The sequence below is a fragment of the Choristoneura fumiferana genome, chromosome 28 (assembly GCF_025370935.1).
Source record: "Choristoneura fumiferana chromosome 28, NRCan_CFum_1, whole genome shotgun sequence".
NCBI classification, from domain to species: Eukaryota; Metazoa; Arthropoda; class Insecta; order Lepidoptera; family Tortricidae; genus Choristoneura; species Choristoneura fumiferana.
The window spans coordinates 3,884,604-3,909,274 of NC_133499.1; the positions used below are offsets into that span (position 1 = coordinate 3,884,604).

Below are 24,671 nucleotides of genomic sequence, written 5' to 3' on the forward strand. Positions count from 1 at the left end.
TAGAAAACCTGCTTTCAGAAAAAAAACCGCCTTCAAATAGGTCCACCCGTTTAAGACAAGAACCAGCAAATTAACACATCCCTAAATTGGCGATCTAATACTAATATTGATATATGACAAACGCAACGATAACCAAGTACATACCGACAGAGGAACTCCCTACCTGTCATTAAATTTTACCTCCTGAATTCAAATGTCTGTTTAGGTTATAACCTTGACTGTACTTCTTCTAAATTGTATTTATGTATGAAACATCTTGTATGTATATCTATCTGACCATGTATACAAAACGCGGCTGACTTACTGACAAACAGACAACGGGTAGCTTAAGCTAAAAAAAAAACGTAAAATATTTTCTACTAAAATTTTTAATCAATGTATCTCATATTTTTGGCATAACACGTCTAACGTCACTTAATTTTATTTAGATTCAAAACAAACTTTCGCCCCTGGTCCAATTAGCATTTAAAACATTTATCATTAAAAAAAAAAAAACTTACACCACTTCCTTAGGAACGCGCTGGTCAACTTAGCACACAACTTATCACGTCCCTGCATCGTGTATAGATCACTTCACAGCACACTATAACTTGTAGATCATCACACACTATAGATCCATGCGTGCGCGCGCGGCGGTCGTACAGCGGCGACTGGCGCGACCTGAGAACAAGATAGAACCTTAGCGGCATACAGGGTTGAAGGGTTAAGCTTGGGCTGTCAAGGATATGATCATCATCATCATTAGATCCCGTTATCGGAGGGAGGAATATGTCTCGTATTATATTACTAAATTTAAATTTTGTAATATATTATTTACAAGCTTTTATTTAGTTTCACCTGTCCCGTTGTCTGTATGTCTATCTGTCTGTAGTCATATCTTGTAAGTTAAATGCGACCAACTTCCATCAGTAGTCGGATTGACTTTGTTTGGCATAAGTACTTATGTAAATTGCGTGACAATACAATAATCTGGTAGTGACATCCTGATAGTCCAGCCAGGATCGTCTCCACAGGACGGAACTCTTCTACGGTTAATGCAAGTTTGGGTGACAATGCAAGTAAAGTTGTCAAAAATACAATCAGTAAAAAAAACTTGTATTAAAACTGATTTTTTATCAAAAACTTATTTTTACCCTGGAAACTATACCAAATTGAATAAAAAAGTACTGTCAGAAAAACAGCTTGTATTAAAAATTACACAAAAATAATTGCAAAATTGGCCCTATGTGCGCGGGTGGATCCTTTAGCAAAAATATAAACAAATTGGCAAAAGATGGAGGAGTTTGATAGATATTGTATAATTTTAGGTAGAACAAGCTTTAAACTGAAGAAAAGAAAATGTAATCAAAAATAACGTGCTACGTGATAAGCAAGTTTTAGGTGGTACTTATGGAGCCAAAATAAACCTTTCTTTCTTTCAAAAGAATGATGAGTGACTTTGTCACAACTAGAAGAAACAAAGCTTTATAACTAGGTTTACAAAACACCAAAAAGTTCCAACAGAGTTTTACTCTCAACTAACCGTCCTTGTAAAATATCTACAGCAAACTATGCCCAGTAAACTGGGCTGGACAATAACGTAGAACAGTTACCAGCACAATATCTGACATAAAGCGTGCATAAATATCTGACACGACTCTATTACTAAAGCCGGTAGAATGTGTCAGATATTTGTGTTACTGCGGCAGATATAAGTAAATGCAGGTGACTTTACAGTAAACCAATCTGATAAAATCTGACAGCTAATAATTTTAAACTTTGTTCTCAGTAAAACGATGGTTTTATTTTAAATGCCGCGGCTTATCTTAAATGCAATAAAACTTTGATTTATAACCTAAAGATGCAGGTATGAAAATCTTTTAAACTAATATTAGGAACGGTCGTATACTTTTTGCAATACAAAAGTATACATTCCTTCGAGCCAGACATCATGGTTAGAAATAAAAGTAAGTAGATGTTTTAAGAAATATTAGCATCTGTATGTGTGTTGTTTGTTTGTATGTTCATCGATGATTTTGTCGATATGATCAATCATACCCTAACCTAACCTGTAAGCTTGAAACACACCGACGGCGGAGGCGGAGCGGTTAGGCGCGACGCGGAGGCGGGAACGATTGTAATATTCGGGTTAACGTGAAAGACGCCACACAGAATACCGCGCCATACGCTTATTTCCCGCGCGGTATTCTGTACGGCACCGCTGAGCCTCCGCCATCAGTGTGTTTCTAGCTTTAGAAAAGTTAAAAAAAGACATTGACATTTCAAGTTAAATATCTCGAAAACCGCTCGATTTTTCTCAGACATATAGCTAAGAACCACAGCAAGAAATCTCGCTTTCACGTGAAAAAACCGCATTGGAATCGTTCCATCTGTTCGAGAGGTACGTTGCCACAGACTGACAGACAGACATTGGGGGCAAACTTATAACACCCCTCTTATAACGTCGCAGAAAACAATTAAATGATTCTAAAAAAATAAAATAAAAGAGATTATGGAACAAATCACATAATATCTACATAGGTAAACATTATCTCCGAATTAGCCCAGCCAAAATAATTTTCAATCTAAATAAGATAGAATCCAGAATACGGAAATTTGCCGAAGGACTAAAGTCATCGACATAGCTGGAAAAATTGCAAGTGGAAGTGGCAGTGGGTGGGGCGCATCGCTCGAACAGATAACCGATGAGGGAGAAGTCCTCAGCGACCATAAGCTAATAACAAACCTTTTGCTTTATCTAAACAGTTCACTCGTAATGAATTTGGGAGTAGACGCTGACAACTGAGATACAGGTTTATACCTAGTTCAGAGGTCAGTGCCTTCATAAAATTATGTACAATTTATAGTTATCATTCATTGCGGCATTCTAAGACGCAGTTTGTTCAGCAGTGAACGTCTTCCGACTGAGGAAGTTGATGATCAATGTTTTCGGCTAATGTTTATGTTAGAAGAAAAAATATCCTTGCTTAATCAGTTTTTTCGTCGAGTTAACAAACAGACAGTTATTTTCGCATTAATAATTATAAATGCCAATTCTTAGTACCTATAGTAATCGTGTCTATAAGACCTTGATTCAAGTATCAATGCCAATAAAAAACGGAAAGTGCGAGACGGACTCGCGTAAGAGGAGTTCCGTACCTATTTAAAATGGTTATAATAATAAGATAGTTTAGTACGCTACTATATTCTTATAAGCTTTTATTTAATTTGCCCTGTTTGTTGTTGTTGGGTCAAATCTTGCAAGTTCATTTTGTTTGACCCACTTCAATTGACGTAATTGAATTGTAAGTTAGATGACTATGCAAGTGCAGTTAACAAAAATGCAGTCAGCAAAAAGCTTGTATTAAAAACGAACGTTTTAACAAAAACTTATTACTTACAAGTTTTTATTTCATTTGCCCTGTTGGTTGTTTATGAGTACAATCTTGCAAGTTCATTTTAACCCACTTCCAGTGGTCGGATTGAAGTGAAATTTGGCATACTTATGTATATCTGGTGATAATATGACAATCTGGTAGTGATAAATATCCTGATGATCCCGCCAGAATCGTCTCCGCCAGATGGAACTCTTCCTTTGTACGGAAATGTAGTTGATATGACAGTATAAATACAGTCAACAAAAATAACAGTTCAGCAAAAAAGCTTGTATTAAATATGAGCTTCTTAACGACTTGTTTCCATATTTTGTGAAATAAATCCTTATAACTCATTTATTATTAAATCGAGTTTAGCACGTTAAACGTGTTGAACACCCAACTTGACTTAAGACGTGAGTTATCCAGGTTTATTTAATTAAATATGAGTGAACCTCACGGGAGTTTCATGATCAAACTTACCTTCGCGGTTACGGAATCCTACATAGAACTCTCGCAACGAGTTTCGTCTGACGTCACTAGTTTCGCATAGTATTATGTACCTGTTCTGAATGTTGATGGGCACCCATCTTCGAATCGCGTCATTGAGTTGTCAATACGCTATAATTGATAAGTAGGGTCTCTTACGCCTGACCACTTCTGCGCCCGAGTCAAGGGCTGCTTAGATACTGCCCAAAGGAAACTTTCCAAAATTGCGGAATTTTCCATATAGGAAAATTTCGGAAAATCTCACAATTTTGAATGGGGATTAAAACTCCGATTCTTAAATTTTCTATATTTATCGCGAAAATTTATAGAAATTTCCGAGAGCTTTTATAACTTTTTGGGAACTTTTCGGAACTGTTCAAACTATACAAAACAAAAAGACATTCTCCTTCTATGCAATCAGTTCTTAATGTAACTGTGTCACGAATAAAGCTTTTCTTTTTTTCTATAATCATTCACTTCAACTCTCGTGGCACTACCTATATATACTCGTAATAATATACAGAGTATGAAGGCCCTTTTAACCTTTTACTTCTGTTGCCTAATTCCTCTTTGACCGTGAACAAAAATTTTAATATTTGCATAGCTCTGTCGTCATTAGCATATACGTGCTAAGTGTCAGTTTAAGCAAAGACATTTAGAAACAGGTTCTATAAATATACAACCCTTATGTTTGGTTAGAAAACAAATAGAAAACAAGCTCTAATTCAGAACAACTAGTAATATTATTGTTAATTAAATGTTAATAAGAAGTACAGTCACCACCACCAATATTAGTTTGACACAAAGCGTGTACAAATATCTGATACGACTATATAATATTTGAAAATACAAACTGAAATATAGATGCACAGAAAAAACAGAAAAATAAGACCATCACTGGGAATCGAACCCAGGTCCTCGGTAATCCGTACCGCGTGCTATACCGCTACACCACTGATGGTCCATCAGTGGTGTGTTCGATTCCAGTGATGGTCTTATTTTCTGTTTTTTCTGTGCATCTCAGTTCAGTTTGTATTTTCAATTTCGGTTTTACGGGATGACCGTAAAAGTAAAAATTTGGAATTGAAATAAAAAATACAAAAAGATTCCAAAAAACCAATCTTATATAATATTTGAATATTTGTAGAGCCATTTATCATACTTTTTTGGTTGTCAATGTCAATGGTAGCTTAAAAGTGTTATAAGCGATATACATATATTTGAAATGGGCCAATTACAAAGCTTTCATTTGATACCCATATTGTTTTAATTAAAAAAGCGCGTGTCGCGCCAAGAGCGTGTCGGACACGCCCGAAATAGGGTTCCGTAGCCATTACGAAAAAATTAAGTAATATTTTTCTAAGGATTTTGTATTTTATACGGAATCTTCCATAGTTTAGGTATATTTTATACCTTAGGCTGCTATTTACTCTTACACTACTAATAATTCTCAAGAAAACTTAACCGTTATAGTTTTTCGTGAAGTTTGATATACTTAACTTCTCTTTCTTCTTTTTCTTTTTTCTTTTTTTTTTAACTTACTACCATCCTGAATTTTTTCAAATTTTTCCACCCACCGGTTTAGATTTTAGAAGGGGGGGACGCCCGATTTTAACAAAAAAAATTGCACTTTCAAGTTGAATATTTTGCAAACAGATCACTGAATCGTCGTCTTAGCAAACCCCTTATGGTTTTAAAAGACCTATCCAACGATATCCCACACTATAGGATTGGATGAGAAAAAAAAATCTCCCCCACTTTACGTCTATGGGAGGTACCCTAAGAATTTTTTATTGTACCATTTTGTCGGCATAGTTTACATATATATCCGTGCAAAATTACAGCTTTCTAGCATTGATAGTCCATGCAAAGCCGCGGACGGACGGACAGACAGACATGGCGAAACAATAAGGGTTCCGTTTTTGCCATTTTGGCTCCGGAACCCTAAAAACGAATCCCCTTCCATATATTTTTTCATGTCATTTTGAAATATTGTACACCATGTCACTTCGACAGAGTTGACCATACTCACAATACCAAATAGAATAGAATAGAATGTTTATTTGCATATGTAGAATAAGTAGGTACATCGGTGTTCTTAGGTAGGGTATATATAAATATGTTGAAAACCGGCCAGCAGTTTAGGGTACAGAGAAAACCGATAAACATATAAACATATGCTCGAAAAAGATAATCTTCCTTAGGGTATTCGGGTAAAGAATTGTAGTCTTTGTCTTTTATCGTTGGTTGTATGAACTTGTATGTTGACGATGACATCAGTCAGCCTAATCACCTAACGTGCATTTCTTGGAGTAGTGGCCTTCTCATTAAAATACTCGCAAGTCTGCAAGGTTAATCTCATTGAGCAACGAATTTAATGGTCAGCCTATAAAGAAATATACGGAATTAGACCATAACCCATCATTTTAAAGCTGCGGTTAACAGATTGCGTTTACTTAACTTTGAAAAAAAAACCGCCGGCATTTTTTAAAACGGCCTGGCTTTATACTACGAAGTGAAAAATTCGAACTTCGTATCTTGCCGTCCCGCTGACGCTTATATTATTTAATACGAGAGTGAGAGGGACGGTACGATACGAACTTCAATTTTAGGATTTCGTAGTAGCCCCCGAAGGCCGGACGTTTTTATTTTGCTCATCCGCTGCCATTCGTGCAAAACAGCTATGTGTACGCAGCACAAATATTATTTTATGCTGAACCCGCCTCCTACTCTCGGAACCGATTGGTTCATTACAAGCTTTTATTTAATTTGGCCTGTTTGTTGTTGTTGGGTCAAATCTTGTAAGTTAATTTTAACCCACCTGCAGTGGTCGGATTGATTTGTTGGTATACATTATGTTGGTTGAAGTTCCAAGTGCAGTTAGCAAGAAAACCCTGTATTAAAAAAATGTTTTATTTAATACAAACTTATTTTATATTCGACTTCATTTTCAAAGTAAATAAAACTATTTAATAAAAAACATGTCACTTGTTAATACAATAATCCATAGACACGTCGGCAGTATTTGAAAGTAGTCGTGCGTGTGTTCCAAATTTTACAAGCTTTTATTTAACTTGCAAGATATAAGTATGTACGTATGTATGGGTCAAATCTTGCAAGGTATAATTTGACCCACTTCCAGTGGTCGATTGTCTTGAAATTTAGCATACTTATGTAAATCTGGTGACAATTCAATTATCTGGCAGTGACAGTCTGGTACTCTTAGTCCGGCCAGGAGCGTCTCCGCAGGAGGGAATTCCTAAATAGTTTATGGCATTGACATTTGGACATGGACTTGAAATTTGGTATGGAAATATAGTTTAGATGACAATGCAAGTAGGGTCAACAAAAAGTAGGTACAGTCGGCAAAAAAATATTTTATTACGAATGTTTTTTTTAACAAAACTTTATTCACGATGGGAACGGATTATAATTACATCTAGAGATTGCTTACTGAATTGACTGCGAACCTTCGTTGAGGTCACTAAAGATGGCTGCCATAGGCCGGTGCAACACGCTTTCGCCTAATTACGTGTCGAAACGTCGCGGTGATTAGTTCTATGCTTCTTGTGGAGTTTTGACACCTTCATTTTAACTGTGGTTTGATTAAAAGTATGATTGTAATATTTGATTGAATGTATATAATCGCCATTGCACATCAAAATTGTAAATACAAATATAACAGAAAAATATAAAGGGGAACAGGAAAGAGTTAGCATAGATTATTTATCAGAGGGGCTGCTTTAAGACTTTGTCATTCTGTGATGTAAGTTACAAATGTACATACATATTCTGCATAGTTTACTCTTATGTTTTACAAATAAATAGTTCTGATTATCTGATTTAATTTTAATGAAATAGGGTTTGCGTATCAATAAAAAAAATTTTTTTTGGCAATAATTTATACAGATAAAAACTCTTGATAAGGGATCGTTTAAGCCCCTTTCTGCTTTACAAACAGGTATTTTTGTAACAAGTAATTTGAAAAATCTCATATCTCAAACATAGACGTCAACAAAATGAATACTTGAAATAATGTACCATAAAGTTCACTTTGAAACATTATAAATTTTTAAGTAAGAGTTTTTATTATAAGCTCTTATTAAACTTGTTTGTTGTTGTTGGGTCAAATCATGCAAGTTAATTTTGACCCACTTTCAGTGGTCGGATTGATTTGAAATTTGGTATACATAATGTCACTTACGACAAGAAGATGTAAAACCACTTTGTAATCATTCAGAATCAAGTTCATGAATAGAGTAGTCTTGGTAACCCGACTCCCATCACTCAAGATAGAGTTATGTAGTTTAAATGACAATACATGTACAGTCAACAAAAGTCAGTCAGAAAAAATCTTGTATTAAAAATTAAATTTCACAAAAACTTTTTCAAAACTAGAGACGATATGCCTTCTCCGTTTTGTTGTGGGAAAAAATGAGTAGTCATGTTAACTTGAAAAATGTCAGCCACCTTTTTTAGCGTCGTTTTGAGATGGCCAGCTAATAAAACAAACTAATGTCGATGAACTCCACGGGCTGAGCCTGTTTGATAAGACTATCTATAACTACGGTTAGACGACTGGTTTAGGATGGGTCTATGGTCTACGGTCCTTGCTAATTTAAATAATAAAAACCGGCCAAGAGCGTATCGGACACGCCCAAAATAGGGTTCCGTAGCCTTTACGAAAAATATAAGTAATATTTTATACGGAATCTTCCAAGTTTAGGTCTATTTTGTACCTTAGGCTGCTATTTACTCTTAAACTACTTATTAGTAGTTCTATTCTTAAGAAAAGTTAACCGTTATAGTTTTTCTTGTAAGTTTGGTATATTTACTACCATCCTGATTTTTTTCAAATTTTTCGACCCACCGGTTTAGATTTTAGAGGGGGACGGGGACGCTCGATTTTAATGAAAATTTGCACTTTACAGTTGAATATTTCGCAAACAAATCACTGAATCGAAAAATCGTCATAGTGACCTCCCCCCCCATAAATATTTATTTTTGTAATTTAACTACAAAACTAAATATCGGCTTTTACCAGACATCTGTACTCCAAATTTCATTGATATACATCTTGTAGTTTTCGAGTTAAATGCCTGTGACATACGGACGGACAGACAGACAGACGCACTTGACAAAACTATAAGGGTTCCGTTATTGCCATTTTGGCTCCGGAACCCTAAAAATGTAAAAATGGCAAAATATAAAGAATAATCCGACTTATAAGAAATGGTGAGGTATGGCATTTAAAAATCGAACTAGAATCGATTCGATCCTATCTCTCGCTTTTTTCGTGTTGAAGTAAGTAACAGATCAAAGCGAAGTTTAAATTTTTCAAATACAATGAGTACACAGCACTGTTTTCATCATTTAATATAATAACTAAAATGATACTTTGTCAAAGCAAAGCAAAATAGCATTTTACTCACTTATTTTAGGTAGAACAAATTTTGACCAGGCTCCATCATTACATGCAAATCAAAACATTTACCTCATATTTTTTACTAAAACAAGTACGAAAATGTAGTATTACCAGTTCACATGGACCCGATTAAACAAGGTAACCTCGTTTTAAGCTTGAGTCTCCGACGGTTACATAAGTTACGTTTCGCGAACCAAGACAACATTTTAGTTGTAATACAAAACTGCATGGAGACCGCGGATCGGCAAGCGCAGCGTTGGACGTCCACCAACAAGATGGACGGACGGCCTCATTAAAGCCGCGGTAAGTAAGTAGAGATCTATTCCCCATTGATTGGCTATTGCCAGGCCTATGTCCAACAGTTGACGTCCTACGGCTGATATGGTGATGATGAAGACAAAACTGTAACTACTCGTAACTTGGAACTGATAAATTGACGAACTTTGCAATTGATAAATTGGGATATTGACGAACGGCGAATTGGACGAACTATACAATTGACGAACCAGGATATTGACGAACGGGGAAATGGACGAGAGATCTGCTAGTGAACGGTGCAAAATTGAATTGACGCGTTGAGATCATGTTTATACGTACATTCATTTAGTTTTCATTTTACTTTTCCTACTAATATTATAAATGCGAACGTTTGTGTGTGCGTCCGTGCGTGTGTGTGTGTGTGTGTGTTTGTTTGTTACTCCTTCACTCTAAACGGATTTGAATGAAATTTGGTATATAGATAGCTGGACATCTGGAATAACACATAGGCTACTTTTTAATCCCGATATTCCCACGGGATAGGGATAAAATCTTGAAATTTTGGACAGTTGTTCTTAACATAACCTCAATGACGACCACGATATAAAATTTGGGAATTCCCAGGGGAATTTTAATAAATACCGGAATTGCAATTGTACCAGATCGAATAGTATACGTGTGCAAAGCCGCAGGTAAACTCTAGTAAATAATAAATTTAAACACGTACCTATCTTAAAAAAAAAACAGTATTTATAACAAAAAAACTCTGAGCGAAGATTGATAGCCCAGGTTACTAAATACAAATCAAGTCAAATTAAACTAGCAAAAACAATAGCAGTAGCGATTGTGGGAAGGCTGAACAAAAGCAAAATAAGAAACTAGGTCAGGTACACTGATAAATACAAAACCTAACCTACTTAACCAACTTGGCAAAGTTGAAAAACCCTCGACATCTTAAAGTTCAATATCTTAGAAATGGTTAAACCAATTCCAACGAAACATGGCTCAGTCACACTGCGAAAAAACTCGCTTCCCCGTAAGAAAAACCACAACGAAATCGGACAATGCCACAGGCAGACATTGGCGTCAAAATCTAAAACAACCCTTTTTGCGTCAGGGGCTAAAAAAGCTCCGAGCAAAGATCGGTCGTCCAGGTTACTAAACATAAATTAATAAATAAAATGACAATATTTATTCCAAACGTAAGCAACGGATAAAATATTCATAATACACACACGCACAAACATCACGCCCGTATTCCCAAATGGGGTAGGCAGAGCACACGAAACGTTAATTACCGCTTCGGAGCCACTTTTAGCAATTTTAGGTTTTAAGTTTGTCAAAAACGGTACAATAGTGACAGGTTGCTAGCCTGTCGCCTACGGTATACTTTAACATATATAACAATAAATAACAATTCAAATCAGTGAAACAAAATAAAATTACAAGATACTAAAATAAAACTACAGTTAAATTTAAATTAAAGATTAAATTGTAGGAAGGCTAAACAAAAGCAAAATAACAAACTAGGTCAGGTACACTGATAAATACAAGACAGTAATATTTGCCAAATGAACCGTACAACGGATACTTTAACCTTTGTTAAAATCATAACCTCAGTAACGTTACGTTTTCTTCAAGTTACAAAACGAATGGAAGTTGAGATCCTGCAGGAAAAGCCGATAATTATAGGTAAATAGCGCTTTTCGAAACGGCCGGTTGCGCCACTGGTTCCTACGGAAGATGTTACAAAACCGTTAAAATGTATGAGTTCCGTCTTCGGCAAGGTCGCTTTCATTTAGGAAGAGTTTACCTTATTTGTATTGAAGTGATGTTAAAACTCAATTATTTTTTTGCTAACTTACTTGTATTTGCATTGTTATGTAAACTATATATTTCCGTACCAAATTTCAAGTCGATGCTATTACCGTTGAAGAGTTCCGTCCTGCGGAGACAATCCTGGCTCGACTACCAGGATGTCAGTACCAGATTATTGTATTGTCACCTGATTTACATAAGTATGCCAAATTTTAAGTCAATCATCACAAACATACATACATATATACTTTATATTATTTAATAGGAGAGTGAGAGGGCGGTACGATACGAACTTCGATTTTCGAATTTCATAGTAGCCCCCACTGATACGACTCTATTCCCGGGGCGGGCCCGTAGGACGTGTCAGATATACAATTTATTATAAATTATGCTTGCATAGTAATATATTATTGTTTTTTGTGTTTGGTGGTAGTTAGGTGCACTGACACGTTGGGAGTCGTATCAATATTTATATTTTGTCAATTTTCTTTCTGTTGGACCGTTAATAAATCATTTTTCTTTCTTTCTTCCTTTCTTTCTTTCTTTATATTTATGCACGCTTTACTGTGGCAGATGACTGTACATTGCATTTTTTGATGACCCAATTTTGTTTGTATCTATTTTTGACGTGATTTAAAAAAAAACTTTTTATGTACGGAACCTCTAGATATCTTAACAAAAGGAACACTAACGTAAGTGGACCAATGGCGCGCTCGCATTCGAATTAGGAACGCGCGCGCTCGAGCGGCGCGCGCGCCACCGTATTACGTTTAATTGTGATTTCTACGTATAAATTATTTAATGGGTTCGTTGCTTGGGAGAAGTAACCCAACTCAGAGTCAGTAATCCTATTATTTTTTTGCAAACTTTAATTAACTTGCCATAATCATAGAAATTTCAAACCAATCGGACCAATGGAATTGGGTCAAAATGAACATGCAAGATTTGACCCAATAACAACAACATACGGGCAAGTTAAATAGAAGCTTGTAAGTAATAAATGGCATTCATATTTTGCGCTAAAGTTTCTGAGATGAAAGGAGAGAAAGTAGATACATTTTTATTAATATCAACGCAAACGGAAACTTAGAATTGAAGCGTAGTTTTAACAAGCGTTTATTTAATTTGTCGTTTGCTGTTGGGCCAAATCTTGCATGATCATTTTCGCCCACTTCCAGTGTTCGGATTGATTCGAAATTTAGTATAAGATTCGCAAGTCGGATGGCAATGCAAGTATAGTCAGCAAAAAAGCTTGTATTAAAAGGGTAATTTATTATAGAAACTAATTATTCATCTATGCAGATGAAGCTCATGTTCTCAGTAATGAAAGATAGAATAGAAGCATTTTTTAATTTCCAATGGATTACCCAGTGAGCTGCAACCTTTACTCAGACAATGGGCAAATTTAGCGTGCGAGTGATTGCCCAACGCTGTTTTGTGGGTTATACCAAAGTTCCCACACTACTCTAATAATGGTTGATGGCGATCTAGCAGCAGATTTTTTAGGCGTCAGTGTAGATCCGTTTTCTAAAAACATGTCATCCACTTAAAACTGGCTAAAACATAGCTAAGAGCCAGACAGAAATCACGTCGAAATCGGTCCATCCGTTCATGAGCTACCATGCCAGACAGACTGTCAAACATTGAAGCCAAACTACACACCTCTCTTTTTGCGTCGGGAGTTCAATAACTGCGTTTCTATTCTATGTTTCATAATAGATCATTAGTATACTTCTCTTTTCTAAGTCGCTTTACTATTGACAGACAAGAGGGTGTCGGACATGCCCGAAATAGGGTTCCGTAGCCGTTATGAAAAAATTAAGTAATATTTTTCCAAGGATTTCGTATTTTATACGGAATCTTCAAAGTTAGGTATATTTTATACCTAACCTACCTTTAGGCTGCTATTTACTCTTAAACTACAAATAATTCTTAAGCAAACTTAGCCGTTATAGTTTTCCTTGAAAGTTGGATATACTTACTACCATCCTGAATTTTTTCAAATTTTTCCACCTGCCGGTTTAGATTTTAGAGGGGGGGATGCTCGATTTTAATGAAAATTTGCACTTTAAAGTTGAATATTTCGCAAACAGATCACTGAATCGAAAAATCGTCTTAGCAAACCCCTAAAGTTTTTAAAAGACCTATCCAACGATACCCCACACTATAAGGGTTGGATGAGAAAAAAAATCACCCCCGCTTTACGTCTATGGGAGGTACCAAAAAAACAATTTTTAAATTTTTTATTATACCATTTTGTCGACATAGTTCACATATTATATTCGTGCAAAATTACAGCTTTCTAGCATTGATAGCCCCTGAGCAAAGCCGCGGACAGACGGACAGACAGATAGACATGGCGAAACTATAAGGGTTCCGTTTTTGCCATTTTGGCTCCGGAACCCTATAAACGTATCATTATATATGAGAAAGTAAGTAATAATGATAAACTTAGCTCTATGTTATGACGACGGCTTACGAGTACAAGCATTTGCTTAATAACTTGTGGTGTATGTATATGTATGAGTAATTGAGCATATCTCCATCTCAACAGCCATTGTATGTTAATGTACATCATATGACCCATGTGTGCCCTTTCTGCTTATTAGCAGACGCGGAATAAACTCGCGAACTGAGGGTCGAATGTGGGTGGAAAGGGAGAATTATAATTAACCCCAAATTATTTAATTAACAGAGTTTTTTTTAAGTAACATCAGCTCGTAGATTTGTTTGTTTGCTTGTTTAAAATCTTGCAAATTATTTTTAGTCCACTTTCAATGGTTATAGACGACCAGATGGCCTAGTGGTTAGAGAACCTGACTACGAAGCTTGATTGGGTGTTTAATATGTATTTAAGTATATGTATCTATATCTATATATAATTACACTAGCTTATGCCCGCGACTACGTCTGCGCGGATCTAGGTTATCGCGCGGTGGCGCCCTCTACCGGAATAAAAGGTATCCTATGTTGATCCTTGGGGTTCAAACTACCTATATACCAAATTTCATCAAAATCGGTTCAGTGGTTTCGAAGTGAAAGGGTAACAGACAGACAGACAGACAGAGTTACTTTCGCATTTATAATATTATATAGTAGGGAAGTAGGGATTTATCCGTTGCTTAGTACCCATAACACACGCTTTGCTAAGCTTACTTTGGGACTAGGTCAATTGGTGTGAATTGTCCCGTGATATTTATTTATTTAAAGGGACTTGTGTTTGGTACAGTCAACGTCTTAAATAAGTGAACACTTTTTACCTTGTCGGTTTCAGTCGTTACATGATTTCGTATACATGGCTTTTCAAACACGACGTTAGTCACAAGTTAGAAAAGTGATCACTGATTTACGAAGTTGACTGTACAAATAACATTCCGCAAAAAGCTTGAATTATAAAATCTTCTTTAACAGAAACCTATTTTAAAAGAAGAACTAGGAATCGGAAAAATTAATATTTCACAAGAAGTGCAATTTTAGAAAAATTCAAAGAAGCTCGTATTTAAAATGTTTTTTTTAACAAAAACATTAAATTAATAAATCAAAAAACCGGACTGCCTTTAGAACTAAAAAGAAGAAAATAAGTCTTGTGGTCTAGAACTCTGTCAAGAACCTTAAAGTTCAACAGTCGGGAACCATTACCGACAATTTTTGAGCTGGTCACGATTTAAATGGGTCCCGACTGTTGAGCTTTAAACTAGCTACTTGACAGAGCTTCTAAACCACTAGACTTATTTTTCTTCCTTTTAATTTTTAAAGCAGTCGGATTTTTGATTTTTTTAAATTAATGTTTTACTTTATACTTTTTTGATATGTTTGTGAAAATGGTAAATTAAAAGTATTATAACCCATATATATTTAGAATGGGCTGATTATTAGCTTTCATTTAACACGCATATTGTTACAATTCATTTTTTTTTATTTGTCCGCCATATTTTTTTCACAGATGTCATATTGAAATATTATATATACCCTATGTCACTCCGAAAATTACGAGGAATCCAATAATACCTCATATGTTAAAATCCAGCCGTTTAGGCTGCAGCAAGGACCAAAGAAATGGACACACATATATACGCTCGAAAAACATAACCCTCCTTCGGGCAGTCGGGTAAAAACTTATAAAAAAGTAGTAGCGTCTTAAAACGTTAATCGCCTACACTTCCTTTTTTAAGACCACAGGACCTCAAAACGTCTGTATATCCGCTCTCCATTATAATTTGATTTCGCATGCAGCAGATTCACAATATCCACTGATCGCACATTATATCATGGCGGTTATAGTTCTCTCGCTCGGATGCCGGTTGAGCAAGAGTTACACAAGCGTTTGCGCAAGCGTCATTCATATAACGAAGTAGATCCCGACATAACGGAGGTTTCAAGTTGAATTAAAAAATGTGTACAGTACCCGACGATAAAGATTACACATCCAATCGGTTTCTGGAAAGAGACTCGGCTAATTTCGGCTTCGTAGAGCTTTGTCTCAAACTACTTATGTGACGTTTGTCAGACGTTGTTGGACGCTCGATTTAAAAAAATAATTGTACTATAAAGTTGAATATTTTGCGAACGAAAAATCGTTTTAGCAACCCCCTAATGGTTTTAAAAGACCTATCCAACGATACCCCACACTACAAGGTTGGATGAGAAAAAAAACACCCCTACTTTACGTCTATGGGAGGTACTCTAAAAAAACTTGTTTTTATTTTTTTATTGTACCATTTTGTCGGCATAGTTTACGTATATGTATATTCGTGTAAAGTTACAGCTTTCTAGCATTGATAGTCCCAGAGCAAAGCCGCGGACGGACAGACAGACAGACATGGCGAAACTATAAGGGTTCCGTTTTTGCCATTTTGGCTACGGAACCCTAAAAAGAAATCTTATTTGGATTTGGACGATTTTGATTATTATATTATTCAAAAAATGATGTACGAATTTTACTTAAGATTTAACAAGCTGCCGACACTAAAATCATTAAAAGCTAAATTGAAAGTTTAGAATTTTTTTATTTACTATACCTACATACTGAAAAAAAATAGGTGTCTTTTAATCTACTCTCATCTCTTTTTGGACTATCCTTTTTCTGGTAGTTGCAACAGCTCTCTATATATATCCGAAGTTTACATGTCATAATTTGACGTAAACTAATTAAACTTATAAAGAGCAGTATGTCGTCGATATAAATGACACTTAATAAATACGATGATTGATGAAATGGCGCCAGTGTTCGGGAATCGTCGTGAACTAATAATAATAATTTATTGGATAATAAACCACGCATGCACTTACAAATCTGAGATCTTAACTATAATAAGATCTAGTTGCAAGAATTATACATAACAATGAAAGCAAAGGCATTAGATGAAAAGGTTTGTTAAATACTTCAAGAAAAGATCCTCTGATCTTCATGCTAGGATAACCTGTGTTATGAAGATCAGCGGTTTGGTATTAGGACACTCATACATTAACAAACTAACAATCACTGATACGCACGAATTACCAAACATAAATACACCTACATATTTAATATAACATATTGCTCATGTGCGTGTGTGTGTGTGTGTGTGTGTGTGTGTGTGTGTGCTAGTGTCTGCCAATTGTCTTTTTTCAAAGACCGATGTGCAGTCTTTATCGCCGGGTGCTGTACTAGAATTGTGCCAACAAAGACGTATCATGTAATATAACCTTTATCAACTAATGTTATAAGTGGGGGCAATAAACGTTTTAGTGTAGCTGGTTGCCAAAATGGTAATGTCTCCTGGGCACTTCTTGAAAGTATGATTCTATGGGGTCCAATCCACTAAATGTTAGAATTTGTGACAGTTTTAAAGCAATTCCTTCATGGTTCATCTCCTAAACATGCTTTTAGTGTACATTCGAAGCTGTTGCATTGCATCCACTTTAAGTTACTTTTAGTAACTTTTAGTAAGAGTAGACATTTGCTTTGACGTATGTCCTGAATTTAGGGTGTTGGGCTTTACGAGGTTAAATGAATACCAAATTTCAAGTCGATGCCATTAACCGTTAAAGAGTTCCGTCATGTGGAGACAATCCATGCCGGACTAACAGGGTGTACATACCAGATTATTATATTGTCACGCAAGTTACATAAGTATACCAAATTTCAAGTCAATCCAACTACTGGAAGTTGGTCGAATTTGGGTCAATCAACTTTTTTACCGACACTAATATGTCCGCGACATTTTTTCAAAAAATTGCAGATTTTTGAAAGTAAACATGTTTTTTCTGCAATTTAATAGATGGTGTACATGAATACATGCCATCCTACGTAAGTTCAACCTATTAAACCGTGTAATATCTTGTTGGAAGTACGATTTTTTGGTAACGCCAGAGACAATTTTGGTAACGCAGGAGACGCCCAAAGTGTCGGTAAAATAGTTGATTGGCCCATTTAACTTGCAAGATTTGATTACAGACAGACAGACAACGGAACAGGTGAAACTAAATAAAAGCTTGTAAAATACAAAAAGTTACACGTGCATTGTACTCCACAATGCCAATTAACGGTGAAATAAAAGCTTTTAAATGAATAAGAGATATCTCTTAGTCGTTTAACAACTTAATCCATCCTGGTTTCCGACTTACTTTATCTCAGACAGCACGATCAATCGAATCGCTAACGATCGCTGATCGATAATCGCAATCAATCGAAGGACAAGGAACAATGGCGCCGATCACAATGGTCATCAATTTAACACGGTAGCACGTGGCTGTTAACATTTTCTTTGTTTGTAAAGAAAATATTATGAAAATTGATACAAGTTTTTAGGGTTCCGGAGCCAAAATGGCAAAAACGGAACCCTTATAGTTTCGCTATGTCTGTCTGTCTGTCCGTCCGCGACTTTGCTCAGGGACTATCAATGCTAGAAAGTTGTAATTTTGCACGGATATAGATGTAAACTATGCCGACAAAATGGTACAATTAAAAATAAAAAAAAAATTTTTTTAGTGTACCTCGCATAGACGTAAGGTGGGGGTGTTTTTTTTTCTCATCCAACCTTGTAGTGTGGGGTATCGTTGGATAGGTCTTTTAAAACCGTTTGGGTTTGGCAAGACGATTTTTCGATTCAGTGATTTGTTTGCAAAATATTCAACTTTAAAGTGCAAATTTTCATAAAAATCGAGCGTCCCCCCCCCCTCTAAAATCTAAACTGGTGGGTGGAAAAATTTGAAAAAATTCAGAATGGTAGTAAGTATATCAAACTTTCAAGGAAAACTATAACGGCTAAGTTTGCCTGAGAATTATTAGAAGTTTAAGAGCAAATAGCAGCCTAAGGTATAAAATATACCTAAACTTGGAAGATTCCGTATAAAATACGAAATCCTAAGGGGCTGTTTCACCATCCATTGATTAGTTTTAACTGGCGGTTAGGTGTGATGCCGTCTCTATTTTATTTAAATCCTTAGAAAAATATTCCTTAATTTTATCGTCATGGCTACGGAACCTTATTTTGGGCGTTTCCTTCACGCTCTTGGCCGGTTTTTTAATGACTTTTTATTCTGAACATGAAACTACCGTGAGACTCACTCATATTAAATATAATGACCCGGATAACTCACGTCTTAAATCGAGTTTATAAAACTGTGTAGTATATCTTTGTAGCGGTCCGAGGGTCACCAACGGTGCTGGCTGAAAATCAGCGCTGGGGTGTTTATTATTAACGCTTCAGCATTATGCTGAGCCAGTGTCCGATTCACAACCGCAATAACACATACTTTCCTACGTGTTGTCTATCTGTACTTAATACTATTGTTGTGTCTTGTGTTGTGAATAAATGTATTTTCTTTCTTTCTTTCTTTTAAAATCATCTGGTACAAGTTTAAGTAACTAGCGTTTCTCATTTTCTTATATCAACAGAGAACTATGAAATTAATTTATTTCCGCAAAGGCTTAAGTCGCTGCATGCCAGGCATAACGCAGCAGTAGATGTAATTGCTAAGAAAACATTTCACATAGCAGCGTATGGCTTAAATACAAGCGGTGAGCAGGTAAACTATTAAAATAAACTAACCTAGCGTTTTTCTGCCGACTGTATTTCATTCAACCAACTGAACATCAAAATGTATCTATACGTAATATCAAATTTCAAACCAATCCGACTGCTGAAAGTGGGTTAAATAAAGCTCGCAAGAATTAATTATACACCCGCAGTTACTAAGGCTAAAGGGTTGTCTCACCATCCATTGATTAGTGTTAACTGACGGTTAAATGTGATGCCGTCTCCGTCTATTCGAGGAAAACAAATAGAGATGGCATCACATTCAACCGTCAGTTAACACTAATCAATGGATGGTGAAACAGCCCCTAAAGCTTATAAAACACTATGTGATTTCTAGCTCAAAAACTTGTTTTTAATGTGAAAATAACGAATTCAATTGATTTCTACATAATTATAAGTTTAAAAACTTTCTTCGGGTAGCCCGTTGATGTCTAAACTATGCGAATGAACAAGGTCATGCGAAGGTCATCTAGTAATGTTTAAAAAATCCATAATAAAAGCTAATTTATTTTATTATATCACTGGCATTTTGTTAAAAACTTGCGCTTGTGTCAATTTTCGTTTCCATACGATTTTTTTTTCATTATTTCATGTCAATTTTTCTATCGGGGAAAAGTACGATCTCAATCGGAATACGACATCACCCGAAGTATCAATCAATTAAGAGGGACACCACGACGAGCACGCGGCACGAGCATGCGGGTCACCTGATGTAAAGCAAACACCGCCGCACACGGACACCCGCAACATGAGGGTTATCTTATCACAGGTGCATTGCCGGCCCTTTGAGAGGCTGATGGGCTCGTTTTTAGGGTTCCGTACCAAAATGGTGCCATCGGAACCCTATTACTGAGACTCCGCTGTCTGTCTGTCTGCCTGTCCGTCCGTCTGTCACAGGGCTCTATCTCTTGAGCCGTAATAGATAGGCACTTGAAATTTTCAGACTATGTGTTACTGTGGCCGCTATAACAAGAAATACTAAAAACAAAATAAAACAAATATTTAAGGGGGGGCTCCCATACAATAAACATGATTTTTTCGCAGTTTTTTGCTCGATAGTAATAATAGCAACAGGTAGACGCTTTGGTATACTTAATCACTTTAAAAATAAATAATCAAATTTAAATAAAATAAATATTTAAGGGGGCCCATACAACACACTTGATTTTTTTGCCGTTTTTTTGCTAATGTCTAATGTTTATAGATAATGGTAAGGAACCCTTCGTGCGCGAGTCCGACTCGCACTTGACCAATTTTTCAAAGATCCCTAAGATACATATTTGTTTTGAGGAAGAAGAAAAATGTTTTTGCCGCATCATCTCTCCTCTCGCTCGCACCGTCCGCATTCAGCGTGCGTCCGCTTTCACCGATCGTTATTTGCGCGCGCGTCACTTTCCTCGTCTGACCGTTGCGACTCACTGACATACAGAAGCAGCCTGCGCTTGACGCTATCTCATCTCTTTTTAACCGACTGACCGAAGGAGGGTTATGTTTTTGAAGTAAGAGTAGGGCTCTGCATACACTGGATGGATCAAATCACTCGGAAAAAGCGAGAAATATCTTCAAGACACGATTCCCGTTTACTTACATATCTATAAATGTGAACGGAACCCTCGGTGCGCGAGGCCGACTCGCACTTGCCCGGTTTTTTTTACATAAAACTTACTGTGATAGACCCCTATCTCTCCAAATGTTAAGTGCAGATGAGACCGAAGGTGTATCTCACTGATTCAGTAACAGCCTATTCACTCTACCCTTGAAGAGCCCTAGATTGTATTTATACGGAATTAAAAAAATCAAAAAACCCGACTGCCTTAAAAACTAAAAGGAAGAAAATAAGTCTAGTGGTCTAGAACTCTGTCAAGAAGCTCATTTAAGGTTCCGGAAGCTCATTTAAGTCGGGACCCATTACCAAGATTTTTTGAGCTGGTTACGATTTGAATGAGTCCCGACTGTTGAACCTTAAATGAGCTTCTTGACAGAGTTCTAGACCACTAGACTTATTTTCTTCCTTTTAGTTTTTAAAGCAGTCGGGTTTTTAGATTTTTTAAATTTAATGTTTTTTATTTTATACTTTTTTGATATTTCTGTGAAAATAGTAGATTAAAAGTATTATAACCCATATATATTTTGAATGGGCTAATTATTAGCTTTCATTTCATTCCCATATTGTTACAATACAATTTTTTTTTATTGCTTCGCCATATTTTTTTTCACAGACGCCATGATATATTATATACCCTATGTCACTCCGACAGTTATGACGAATCCAATGATACCTCATATGTTACAATCCGTCCAGCCGTTTAGGCTGCAGTGAGGACCAAAGAAATGGACATACATACCCACATACATACATACATACGCTCGAAACACATAACCCTCCTTCGGGCAGTCGGATAAAAAACAGACGACAGGAGCGAATTCCATTCCTTAGCAGTTCGCATTATGAAAGATGAACCAATGGAACACTAAGTACATAAAGGTGAAGACGCTCCCCCCGCCCGGAAGTCCGTTGGCAAAATGGAGATGGAGGAATAAGAAGCCTTTTACGAATGAATGCATGAATTAAAAAAAGTATTCAACACACATTAAAATAGTTTCACACAAAAGTTACAAAAATAGTTGAAATACAAAATATGAAATAAATAATTATATAATTTGTAAATATATTTATTTTTTAGTTTTTAATTATTTTTTACTGTCTAAGATTTTTAGGGTTCCGTAGGCAAAATACGACGGACAGAGACGCACAGAGATAGACACACGACACGACAGATACAGACACGGCGAAACTATAAGGGTTTTGTTTTCACCATTTTTTCCCACTTTCTTTGTATTTACTATTTTCCACGAGCATCTGATGGGAAGCAATGACCGTCGCCCATGGACACCCGCAACACGAGGGGTGTTACAAGTGCGTTGCCGGCCCTTGGAGAGATAGAAATAAATCATCGAATCTGCTCACGAAATTTCACGACAATCTGCTGAGAAATGCGACCAGCAGAGTAGTACAGCCGGACAAGAGAAATTTAAAAACATTTTTGCCCCAGCTGACACTGCTTCGCTCGTACTTGCTCAATTACTAATAGTTAATCATGAAATATGAATAATTGCATTTTAAATGAATTACTCAGACAAAATGACTCAATGATTTATTCCTTTGAGTCCTTGTCTCGGCTTTTCGAAGAACTGTAAGGTATGAAAAAGAGTAACGTGACAGACGGACAGACAACGCACCGCCTAAACTAAAGGTTCTCGAACTATTTGACGAAAGAACCCTAAACGCGATGCAAACACCGGCCAAGAGCGTGATGGACACGCCCATAATAGGGTTCCGTAGCCATTACGACAAAATTAAGTAATATTTTTCTAGGGGCTGTTTCACCATCGATTGATTAGCGTTAACCGACGGTTAAATGTGATGCCGTCTCCGTCTATTCGAACAAAACAAATAGAGACGGCATCACACCTAACCGCCAGTTAAAACTAATCAATGGATGGTGAAACAGCCCCTTAGGATTTCGTATTTTATACGGAATCTTCCAAGTTTAGGTATATTTTATACCTTAGGCTGCTATTTACTCTTAAAATACTAATAATTTTCAAGCAAACTTAGCCGTTATAGTTTTCCTTGAAAGTTTGATATACTTACTACTATCCTGAAATTTTTCAAATTTTTCCACCCACCGGTTTAGATTTAAGTTGAATATTTCGCAAACAAATAACTGAATCGAAAAATCGACTTAGCAAACCCTTAATGGTTTTAAAAGACCTATCCAACGATACCCTACACTATAGGGTTGGATAAGAAAAAAAAAATCACCCCCACTTTACGTCTATTGGAGGAACGCTAAAAAAATTTTTTTTATTTTTTTATTGTATAATTTTGTCGGCATAGTTTACATATATATCCGTGCAAAATTACAGCTTTCTAGCATTGATAGTCCCTGAGCAAAGCCGCGGACGGACGGACAGACAGACAGACATGGCGAAACTATAAGGGTTCCGTTTTTGCCAGTTTGGCTCCAAAACCCTAAAAGTTTAATGGAGCGCCAGACCGCTGGCTTTCTGTGGCATCGTAGCTCTCAAACGGATGGACCGATTTGGATGCGGTGAAAGCGATTTTCCTTGCGGTGGTTATTAGCTATGTTTCATTTAAATCGGTTCAGTCATTTTTTAAATGACAATGTCGGGGGTTTTTCAATTCTCCTAAGTTGGTTAGGTTATTAGATAAGTTATAAGTTATTATAACGCGCATCAAACCAATCAAAGTTACTAAATTTATTATTTAAATTAATCAAATATTTCTTGGATATTTTTAAACAAACAAATCTCAAAGTTGAAAATCGTGTTTAGCTAATAAACATGTTTTGTACTTCGTACTTATTTACTTAGTTGCTTATAAAATTTTCCTGTTTTGAGGACAACTTATAATTTATGATTTTACAAGATAATATTACTAGATAAGTAAGTTGCGACGTCGCTAGCTACAAATCGCAGAGCACTTAAGTTGTGGCCACATTGCAGTCGCTCGTCGCTCGTTGCAGCGATAAATCTGGTCACGTGACCCAATTTTGAATGTGATTTTAAATTTCCGACGACTCAAAAAAAGTATCGTCAAGTCGCCGCGTCGAGCAGCAGCGACAAGATGGCTACTGGCAGGAATAATCTTGGTCTTGGAAGCTGATTTCTTAATCTCATTTAGTAGCACTTAAGTTGTGGCCACATTGCAGTCGCTCGTCGCTCGTTTGCAGCGATAAATCTGGTCACGTGACCCAATTTTGAATGTGATTTTGAATTTCCGACGACTCAAAAAAGTAGCGTCAAGTCGCCGCGTCGAGCATCAGCGACAAGATGGCTTCTTGCAGGAATAATCTTGGTCTTGGAAGATGATTTCTTTATCTCATTTAGTAGCAGTCGTGGCAGTGGTACAAATAAAAGAAATTGGGGTGAATGAAAAAAAATTACAGTGTTTTTTACGAAATTGAAGAGGTTTTCTTTCCAGCGATAAAGCTCAACATTTTCAACTTTATCGCTATATGTCACGTGACACGTCAGTAATGATAATGACAGTGGGATTTTGACATTTACTCATTCATTTGATTGATTCTCCTTTTTAACCGACTTCAAAAAAGGAGGAGGTTCTCAATTCGATTGTATTGTTTTTTTTTTTGTATGTGATAACTCCGCCAATTGTGGACGAATTTCTATTATTTTTTAGTTTAAAGGAAATACTTCCGAGGTGGTCCCATTGACACCAAGTCAGGATCTGATGATGGGATCTTAGAGAAATCAAGGGCAACC

The 24,671-nt window shown here is 36.3% G+C and overlaps 1 protein-coding gene across 1 annotated transcript in view; it reads right to left on the reverse strand.

Annotated features, from left to right (window-relative positions):
* Positions 1–24,671, reverse strand: part of emp (epithelial membrane protein) — a gene marked incomplete in the record, with an annotated part of 90,690 nt that overhangs the window by 55,643 nt on the left and 10,376 nt on the right. Inside the window, 1 exon segment of the mRNA XM_074109197.1 lies at positions 501–660. Within this exon segment, the coding sequence (XP_073965298.1) occupies positions 501–558 (58 nt within the window).